Source organism: Nematolebias whitei, chromosome 22, assembly GCF_014905685.2.
Source record: "Nematolebias whitei isolate Nwh7 chromosome 22, NemWhi1, whole genome shotgun sequence".
Classification (NCBI taxonomy): Eukaryota; Metazoa; Chordata; class Actinopteri; order Cyprinodontiformes; family Rivulidae; genus Nematolebias; species Nematolebias whitei.
The window spans coordinates 24,990,728-25,001,767 of record NC_056519.1 but is presented as its reverse complement, the minus strand read 5'-3'; the positions used below and the strand labels follow the sequence as shown (position 1 = coordinate 25,001,767).

The 11,040-nt window shown below is 38.9% G+C and overlaps 1 protein-coding gene across 1 annotated transcript in view; it reads right to left on the bottom strand.

Moving 5' to 3' along the window:
* nav3 (neuron navigator 3) overlaps positions 1-11,040 on the bottom strand; it is a 334,495-nt gene that overhangs the window by 166,048 nt on the left and 157,407 nt on the right. The window contains exon 3 of the mRNA XM_037696241.1: positions 6,081-6,255. Within this exon, the coding sequence (XP_037552169.1) occupies positions 6,081-6,255 (175 nt within the window). The remainder of the gene's footprint in view (positions 1-6,080; positions 6,256-11,040) is intronic.

The following is an 11,040-nucleotide window of genomic DNA, read 5'->3' as shown; positions in this document are numbered from 1 at the left end:
ATCCATCCATCCATCCATCCATCCATCCATCCATCCATCCCTGAATCATCCTTGAATCCATCCTTGAATCCATCCTTCCCTGAATCCATCCATCCATCCATTATCCCTGAATCCATCCATCCATCCATCCATTATCCCTGAATCCATCCATCCATCCTCTTTTCTTGCTGTTTCCATGTAGAATCACTGGGCACTGGTGTCTATCTCCATTTTTAGTTCTCAAAATGAGTTTTTTGTGTTGTTGTTTATATCATAATTTAAATGTGATTGCCGTCAGACTCCAATGTGAATGGTCTACAGCCTTGAAGTGATTTGAATGTGCAGACGATGTGACATCACACACAGCATGCTGTGTTTATGAAAGTAAATACAGATGCTACATGTCAGCATGTGTGAGTCAATATTGAAGTTGTGCAATCAGAGCTAACAAAATTATCTGCCAAACTTGGTTTTCCTATCTCTACATCTCATCTTGTGGCTTCTCTAGTCATATTTCACTGTAGTGGTGCGTGAGATATGTTTTTATTCTGTGGGCTGAAACCAGTGTACTAGATAAAAACCTATGCATTCATGGAGAACGTGCAAAGTCCACCCCACCAAGAAATCTCTTTCCTTAATAGAGGTGAACAGTGATCTTTGAATATTTAAATAGTCATGAATGTATACAAAGTTTGTTTGCTAAGTTGCTTCCGAACCACCGTGGTGCTTATCCATGCAGAAGTGCTTTAATCATCACAGCCCTTATATTAAAAAAAAAAAGTGACCCTATGCATGCTTCTTTAAGCATAGCTTGATTTGGAAAGGACCACAAAGTGCAAACTACAACTACTCTGGAGCTACACCTTTACTAATGAACGGCTCAACTGTCCACAATGACCTATTATTTGATGAAACATGAAAAAACACAAACATCTTAGATTTGCAAACTTGGCAAAAGCATTTGTGTGGGTATCTGCAAAAAACAATTTATCCCAACTACCAGTATATTAAAGTGGATGTTTTTTAAACAGAAAAAAACTGATTGCCTTACATTATATCAGTACTGCATTCTCTCACATAGGTTGAAAATGTCTTCTTGTTCATAATGGTGTAGCGTAATGTCTTGTAGGGCTGCAAAAAGCTGGACTTTTAAACTATTGAAAGTCATGTCAATGTTGAAGAATCAGTGGTGACTGTGGGTGGGCTAACATGTACGCTGTACAATCCTACTGGTTGATTTCAATAACATCCGATCTGAAATAAAAACAATTTAAAATCATGTCTCTTTTACCAAAATGAAATTAACAGCTAGTGTAGCAAAACAATCTTTACACACAAAGTCAGAAAATGTTAAACTCTTGGCTGCACCACAATATCGTATACGTATATTGTATTGTATATCGTAATACAAGTTAAGTGTAATTATCACAGCTGATTTGCAACAAATATATTGCTACAATGAAGTTAACATAGGTTAATAACCACAGTAATAACAACAAATAAAATTAGAAAACTCAACAAAATATTTCATGTGCTTTGAGAAGTGCATCGATTATTTTAAAAAGCTCACAGGCTACACGAGACGATGACATCAGATCTAAACCCTACAAACTCACTGCTGCGGTACAACACTGTCACCTTTTAGTTCTCTACAGATCGTTGGGTAAAGATGCTAACACTGTTAGCACGTCTTTTTGCTAAAACAAAGTCAAACAACAGCTACAAATTTCAGTTTTTCTGTTTATAATGATCAATATTAACAATATGTTTTTGGAGTGTGTTAATATTTATCCACTCTGCAAACACAAGGGCAGAGGATGCCACGTTTTCATTGATTGAAGGTTTTGGCCTTTAGGGTAAATGTGCAGCTCAAAACATGTCAATACCTCAACCCCATAAACGTGAATGAAACCTTCTGGCTGTAAAACATGAGCCTATTTAAAGCATCCAGCTTTTCTTGTGACTGTTCGATGCTGTCCTAAATGTCACCAAAATGTAAAACAACCATTTTAAAGACTCCAACAAAGATAAGTCAGGTCCTCTGGACAGTTTCTGTTTGTTGAAACAGTCTACAGAAACCACCTGCGCACCATCAAACTGCTTGGTCCACTATGTGAAGGTGCTATTTATAAGGCTGAGTTTGTTGCAGCTCCTCAGACTGATGAAGTCTTTTGGATGAAGGAGGAAACATTTCAACCAAAATAAACCTTAAAGAGGACCTGACTTAACTTTGTTGGATTTTTCTAACTGGGTTATTGAGCATGAATCAATATGTTTTAAACACTGTTTGACTGCAGATTTATTTTCTTTTAAATCTTTATTGCAAATGTTAAGAAGGGTTTAGCCCTGCTAGCCCATTCATACTAGTCACGCTGCATACAACTTAGAATACAGTAGACCCTCATTTATTGTGGGGGATCTGTACCCTGAAACCTCGTGAGAAGTGAAAAATAGGAATAGTAGTACAAGTAGTAAGTAGTAGTTTATTTTATATATATATATATATATATATATATATATATATATATATATATATATATATATATAAAGACGTTTTAAACCCTTCACACCCTCTTGCAATATTGTAAACAATGTTTCTAAACTCTAAATGCTCTAAAAGAGCACAATGTCATGATTTCAGCTCCCTGCCGCCTCTGCTTTTTGCCACCTGCAAGCGCTGTCGGCCACGCCCACTTCTCTGCTCTGCACGGTGAACAGCTGATCAGCTGCAGCAGGAAGCTTATCCTGCAGCAGGTGCTAAATAATTTAAAATAATTTATTTTAAATAAAAATTCCATGCCAAATCGTGCAGCTCATCCATCAATCAGCCACTTGTATGTCATGTCCAATCTTATTTTGAAAAACCGCGATAGAGCGAGTCCGCGATAAATGAACCGCGATAGAGCGATGGGCTACTGTATAGTTTTGCAAATTACACACATGAAATTAGGCTGCGATCTTTTCAAATTTGGCTACTAAAACTGGTCGCCCTTCCTACTCTACTGCTTAAGAGCAACATATACATTGGGGTGGCTCAAGACTTTTGCACAGCACTGTAAACATGTTTAACCAGGATGGTGAAGGAGGTCAAAGAGGCAATTGTTCCCAAGAATTCACAGATTAATGGCTTACTTTGCCACAGACAGACGGGACAATCCCCTGACCTCCATTGTAGCCTCCAGCTTTTAGACACAGCCTTTAGATGAGCACTGAGACAACAAGAGCAGAATGTCTATGTGCCTTAGCCCAGGAAATTAATCTACACTTATTTACACTGCAAAAAAGATTAACCTCTGTAATGGCAGAATATGTATGTGAAAGCGCCGTTCCAACATCTTCACCACGCTAGACTGATGCAGCGAAGCATATCATTGTTCGCTGTGCGTGTGTGTGGGAGCATTTTCCACCTGTTGCAGAGGAGATGTAACGAGGGGTGGGAATGGATGGCAGCTGTGCCCCTAATAACCTCTGACACACAAACCCATGATACACTGACCCCCACAGCAACCAGCTCTTTGCTCGTCCAAACAGAGTGAAGCTAAAGATGTTGACAGTATCGTCTTACTCACCGGCTTCTTGTTAAGTGCTGAGACTAACTGCCCTTACTGCACTGATTTTACTGACACATACAAACACAGAGAAGAGCCAAGCACAGCCATGGAAGCAGTGAGAAACTTGATCTGGCTGTGGGGGAAATGCTGCTCATGAATGGCATCTCAGATCTTTTAAATGCTCCTCTAAGTCCTGCGCTATCTATTTACATCAAACAAGGCCACACCCTTTGAGCTTTTTCTATCTTTTTACTGCCTAACTAGGTTTGTGAAGACATTTCTACTGTAAAACATCACCTAAATTACCAAACTTAATTCAACTCATTGACTAATACATCTCAAAAACACAGAGTGAAAACTTTCTGCTAACATGTTAGTAGCAATTTATTTTAGGTGGTTTAGATATTTTTGTCCAGATCTAGAAAAGTGCATTGTAGGCTTTTGTCCACATTTTTAAAAGGTAACCAGGCTACAATCAGATATTGTAAGATGACACATAGTTGCTATGTTGTCTATCCATTAATCCTTCCGTGCATCCATTCATCATTCCACTTTTAATTTCCCATTGTTGGGTGGTAAACACAAGGTCAGGTTACCAAGGTGACCTCCAGGAGGGATCCCTGACACTCCTCTCTCCAGATCCTTTGAGATCCCAAGGCATTTCCAGGCCAAAGATGATACATATATAATTTCTCTACATTGGTGTCAGAGCATTTGTAATGTGTGGGGGGGACACTAGTGGGAGTGGGTCTGGAGGTCGCCCTCCAGAAAATTTTGAATAAAGTAGATGCCATTTCCTGGATTCTGGTGTATTTTAACGGGTTGTTGAACATCTACGTTTACAAACATTTGTAAACACTTGATTCAATGACTATTTTAGAGAGCAACAAGAAGTAGTCTGACCAACAGCTCTCCTTTTTTGATTAGAGCACGCTCCGCTTCTCTCACGCATCCTAAACACCCACCCCGGTCAACCACTGCCGGCACTAATGTAGCCCTAAGCTAGCGCAACACAAAGGTGTTTCCCTGTCTTCCCCCCATCCTGTCGAGAAAAAATCCTGAAGAGATGAGCGTCCTGCCAAGGCAGTTGACCTCGGAGAAACACGGCATGCGGTGTGGTGAGTTGTTGTAGGTAACCAGGAAAACCTGGAGTGGACTTTTACTGGTTTGAGTATTCTCCTATTAATTAAGTGGAATGGATTTGTTCATGTAACAATAAAAAAAGCGCTGGATTAACTAATATTTCATGGTAAATGTGTGTGTGCGTGTTGGTGGTGGGGGGTCCAAATGAATATCTTTCAAATGTAAGGGGACACATCCCCATCACATATAATTAATGCAACACTTATGTATCTCTAGTGAGTGTGGGGTCTCTTCACTGCGGGACAACTGATAACTCTACAGAGAAAGCTCACCTTAGCTCTTCAAATCCAAGATCTTAGTCTTTCGATTACAATCCATACCTCATCATGGTTGGAATGCATGGACAAGTAAATAATCGAGAGCTGTATTTCTTGGATAAGGTCCTTCATTGACAAGAACAACCACACCAACCTCCCCCATAACTGCAGATGAAGCTCCAGTTCGCCAGTTCCACACTCATCCTGCCATCACTCAGGATGAAGACTCCTAGATGCTCAAACTCCAATGCTTGAGGCAAAGACTCACCTTCAACCTAAAGAGATCATGCTATTGATTTTTTTTGTTTGTTTTATTTTATTGTTTTTTTTTTTTTACCAGGTATTACCAGACATTTTGCTGTTTAATATACTGTAATTAAAAATGTCTGTGTGTTTACATGTGGGTAATAGTGACATATATGATCATATATATTTTATATCTGGTACATTATAAGACACTCATGTGCTCTTACTAATTTTTGACACATATTTACATACAGTACTAAAATTAGCCTCCTAGAACTTCTTATTCACCAAAACGTTTGGGGAAAAATGTTTCTATTTTTTTACAAAAACATGATGGGAGTGCACCTCTTGCACAGGTACTGCTGGATATGGGCACCAGTGACCCCAGTGAACCAAAAAAGGAAGAAGCAGGTAAGGATAATGGATGCATGGATGATGGGAGTTAATGTGCTGTCAGTCTTTATTTAAAACTAAGACTTCTTAATAACGTGACTTGTGATAGACAGATGTGAGATTGGAATTGTGTCTTTATATCTCCATCAATGTGAGGAACACAATCAAACAGCATTAGGAACTGATTCCAGTACAAACCACTGCTCAGTGGTCAACTGTTATCACATCCCTCTCAGAATCTTTAGAATATCATTTTCAAAGTTCATCATTCATTTTCAGCATCACCGAGAGGTGGTCCAACTTATATCATTCCACAGAAGCTCAAAGTGGATGTATTTAAGCATTCAAAAGCGATAAATCAATTGACCTTTGACACAACATGCATTCTTGAAAATAATTGGCTCACACATCAAACCAGTGACGTTGGTTTGCCTCTAACATTTATAAGCCAACTTATAAACCATATTAGAGTGACACCAACCCATCATTAATGCACTTCAGTGGGACATACCTGGACTGCATCTCTTGTGTCTTGAGGCTGCTGGTGGACGATGCCGTGCTGCTCGTCTGCTGGCTGAGCTCCACAAGGGACTGGTAGTACTGCTGCTGTTGCTGCTGCTGCTGCTTGTAGCGCGACAGGATGAAGAAGAGGCCAAGGATGCTTTTCAGGTTGCCATTCCTGATCTCTGCATGAAAAAAGGGGAAAAGAGATGTTTATACTGTGATCGTTCTTTAGCAAATGCTTTGTTTAATGAGTTCAGTCTGCACCGTATTTTTGCAGCCTGTAGAGATTTACAGCTTTAAACTGCATCAACTCTCAACTGAAACACTGAATTAAGTAATAATTACTAGTTAAAGTGGTGCTGAAGTTGTTTTTCTTATGTCTAGGAGTGAAGCAGTGTCCTGTGATGCTGAACATAAATGTTTTTCAGACTGTATACTGTGTTCTTCAAACACCATAAAACAGCCATATGTTGACTTTTGAGGAAGACCACTCGACGACTGAGCTCAAGAGCAGCTCTTACGCACTAAATGTTCAAAATGTCCTGCTTAAAAAAAAATTACACATCAGCTGTGTATGATGTATATTACAAAAATTGTTTAAATTATATGGAAAGGCACAACCAATAGAACTTAGAGCATATTTTGCGTAAAAGAAAAGGCGTAAACCAGCACTAAGAAAAAAACAGTTGTCATGGATCCAAAGAAAAACATCTGCTAGCATGAACAAATTCCCAGCTGAGCAATTTAGAAGTGAAGGAAGGAATGAGAATTTCTCCATTTGTTAAAAAGAGGTTTGTTAGCCAAAACAAACAAACAAACAAACAAAAACAACCATAACATTTAGCTACAAAATGAGAAGCTGATAAACATTTTATTGATACTTTGAGGGGATATGTCAGAGATGGCGTCCAAATAAATCTGATGGAATAAGTATAAGAAGTAAAAGGCACGAAAGAAGGTGTGGTGTGAGCTTTCTTATATCCTCCTCTCACGTTGCATTTTAAATTGGGTTCAGATACAGAGCTGTGAGAACATAACATCACATTGCCTCTTTACATTTCTGGTACTCTAGCATATATAACATGAGCTCCAGGAATGCCAGTTTACCATGGATTTATTGATCATGGTGAAAAAAAGGTAACTAAATTAGGGATGCACCGATCCACTTTTTTTTACTTCCGATCCGATCCCGATCCCTAAAACTAAATATGGTCCGATACCGATCCAGTTCCGATATCATGATCATCATTGATTTTATATGAGGCTGTAATAATCTCCTCTCAAGTACAATTTGTACAAATATATGCATGTGTAGTGAACTAAGCCTCAGGTTAAAAAGGCAACTTGAGGTAAGTTTTATTAATGTTGGATAAGTTTTAAAGTTATAAATTCTGCTAACACAAAACATGTTTCTTTTTATTCCTTGTTTTAAAGTGGATATTAAAGTGATTAATTTAAGTGATTGTTTAAAGTTATTTTATATATTTTTATATAAGGGGCAGATATAATAATTATTTTTCTTCTTTCTGCACTCTTTTCATTCAATGTTTTCTTTTTGATTATTTTTTTTAATTTTGTTTCTTTTAAATGAATGAATAAAATAAAATGTTAAATGGCTTCAAACACCTGGCATAAACCAACAGGCATGTTCCTGTTTTTAGTATTTTACATCACTTTATAATGTAGCTATTTATGTTTTTAATATATATAATTTTCAAATCATGTTTTTTATGATTGTCTACTGTTGTACTGATAAATATCTCCTGGAGGATAAACTATATCTTGGCTGCAAGTATCAAGCTGAGAAATCCTTCATTTTCTACAACTGATAGTGGTTGGTCATGAATTATGATGAAGTCTCTGTAAACATTTGAGCTCCGTGGTTTCAGCGATGTCTTCTTCTTGTTCATTCCGAAGCAGGCAGCCTGATTTGGGGCAGCCGTGCTCAGTCTGTCCCTCCTCAGAGACGGGCAGACTGAGCGGGGCAGATTGGACGCGGCTGGCCGGGGTCGAGTTGCCTTTTGCGGGTTGAGCAAAGAGCAGCGCCCCGCTGAAGCCCCGGAGCTCAAATGTCCAAAGTAAAACTAACTTTAACGTGGTTTAATGTGGCGCTATGGCTCTGCAGACATTGCACATTGCTGTCTTGTTGTGTGGTGTTTAGTGTAAAATACTTCCACACAGCGGACGTGTTTAGATGAAAAGTTTGTTAGCTGTTAGCCACAGTGCTGCTAACTCAGTCCTCACGTTGTAGCTGGCTGCAAACTATGAACTGGATTTCCTGAATGTGAGGCGGGTCTTATTACCCTGGGCTCATGAGACACGCCGCCGTTCAGGAAATCCATTCCATAGTTTGAAGCCAACATGCGTCATGGATCGGAAATATCGGCAGGTGGATCGGTAAATCCGATACGTAAATTATGCTGGTATCAAAGGCAGATACCAATACTGGATCGGATCGCCCCATCCCTAAACTAAATAAAAGTTGTGTATATGCAATGTTAATAAAAGTGGGGAACCCTCGAGCCTTCAGCGCCTTCAAAGAAGTCTTAAGAATTCAGCATATATGAAAGGTTACATTTAACATTTTTATTCAATATTTATTTTATATAAAATAAATAGTTTCAGTGTATCCATTCATCCATACACACTTCTTCCTTTTCGGGTCAAAGGGTCACTGGTACACCTAACCTTAACTATATACATATAATAATAATAATAATAATAATAATAATAATAATAATAATAATAATGCATTATGTGTAGTCATCATTGCATGTTCCCATACAATGGCAAAGTGAGCGGCTGTTGGGGACGCCCAGGGGCAATTGAGGATAAGGTGTGCTGCTCAGAGACACGATGAGATGTACGACTGGGGATCAAACCTGGACTTTCAGGTCCCGAGTCGGCTGCTCTGCCTTTACCCCATCAATATATGTACACAATGTGAATAACCAGTGCACCGCACATTACACGCCCATCGACAAACTATTATAAATCAGTCTGTTGCAACTGCCCAGACAAGCAAAGTCCTTCTGTAATCTTTGACCTTGATTTGTGACCTTGAAACTGGCGTCAGTAAAAGTGGATGCCACACCCAGCCTAGTGATGATGCATAAGCACATCAAGTTTCATTAAATTATCTTGAGCGGATCAGAAGTTATGACCAGGACAAGCAAAGACCTTGCACGACATTTGACCTTGATTTGTGACTTTGACCTTTAAGCTGGGGCGATGCACAGTGTATGCAACCCTTCATCTAGTGATGATGCATATGTAAATCTATTTTTGTTGAACTATCCTGAGTAGATCACAATTTATAGGTGGGACAAGAGAAAGTTTAAGGATGGACGAACCAAGACTTTACTATAAAGAGCCCTACAACAAAAGAATTTTGAATTATGTCACCATATGTGACAAATTACAAGACAAATATTATTTAAACCAGCAACAGAACTGATAATCATATAAGTAAGATACAGTACAGATAAGTTGTGACAGATAAGCACATATTCATTATGTTTAGCCTGCAAAATTACGTGTAGCTTCGAATAAGCAACTTTCCCTTGCAGTGGTATTCTCATATTCAACCATCTTCTGCATATTCCAGCAGGCAAATTGCCAACTGTGGCTAACAAACCCATTTGTAAAATGGACTTATGAGATCATGCCCTCAGCTAGAGCTGGCACACAAAGCAGGGCGAAGATGGCAGTGATGGACGCAACATCTTTTATTGCCATCTTAATCTGCTGAGGCACAAACATTCTGTCCAGTCTTTCATGGCTATGTCCATTGACTGAAAAACTTGGAGCTGAATAATCCCTTGGAGATATTTTCCATTTTTTTAAAACCCAGAGGCGATCATTTATATCAAAGCATTACAAGAATCAGAACAGAGCCATTTTCTGTGCTTGATCAAAAACCAGAGTTGCAACTTTAAGCTTTCGTTAATGAAACCTTTGGGGAACCTTTAAAACTAGGCTGGGAGAAAAATGTCTAACTTTAAGAAGAAGATGCTTGAATGACAATATTCTGCGGTCTGTTGGGCGATTTTAGTGTACATTTTAAGTGTACGCTTGCTTCCTGGATTACTATTATTGAGTTTCTGTAAGAAGGAATGCATTATGTGCAACAACATTCAGGAGCATGTGGAGTTTGTGATGAGGGTTACAAAGACCCACGTTTTGCCAGCAAGACATTGTTTGTACTAAGATGGTCTTCGTCATTACCACCGGCTGAGGTTTTAATGGTTTGACCACTTGATGTTTGGGGCTGTCATGACTTGACAGAATACCCCGAGGTAATTGTCAGACATACAGTATTTGAGTTCAAATACAACAAGAATGAAGAACTACTGGACTCTTCTTCACACTATTTGCAACTTCTTTGTGTAAAACCTATATTAAATGGTGTAATGTGACTATTGGGGTGGCTGTGGCTGAGTGGTTAGAGCAGTCGTCCTCCAATGCAAGAGTTGGGGGATCGAACCCCACAACAGTCACATGCTGAAGTGTCCCTGGGCAAGACACTGAACCCCTTGTTGCCTCCGATGTGATGAATGTGTATGAATGTGATAAATCACTGATTAGTCTCTTTAGAATGATTTGTTCAATTAGCTTTGTAGAGATCTAGTAGAGATGCTGTATGAATGGGTAATGAGGACACAGATTGTAGTGTAAAGTGCTTTGAGTATCTCAATAAGATAGAAAGGCGCTATATAAGTACAGTCCATTTACCATTTACCATTTATTATGGTGGCATGTCAATTTTAGGCAGGTATCTGAATATTTTGTCCCCTGTCACGGAGCAAAAAAGGGGGAATGGAAATACCATCAGTCTATTCATGTATGTAGCTCGAAAAATAAGTGAGGTACCAACTTCCATTATGGTGTGTGGTGTAAGAAAGATGGGCATGTCAAAATCCAAAATGGCAACAGCTCATTTGCTATCTATCTATATGTGTATGTAT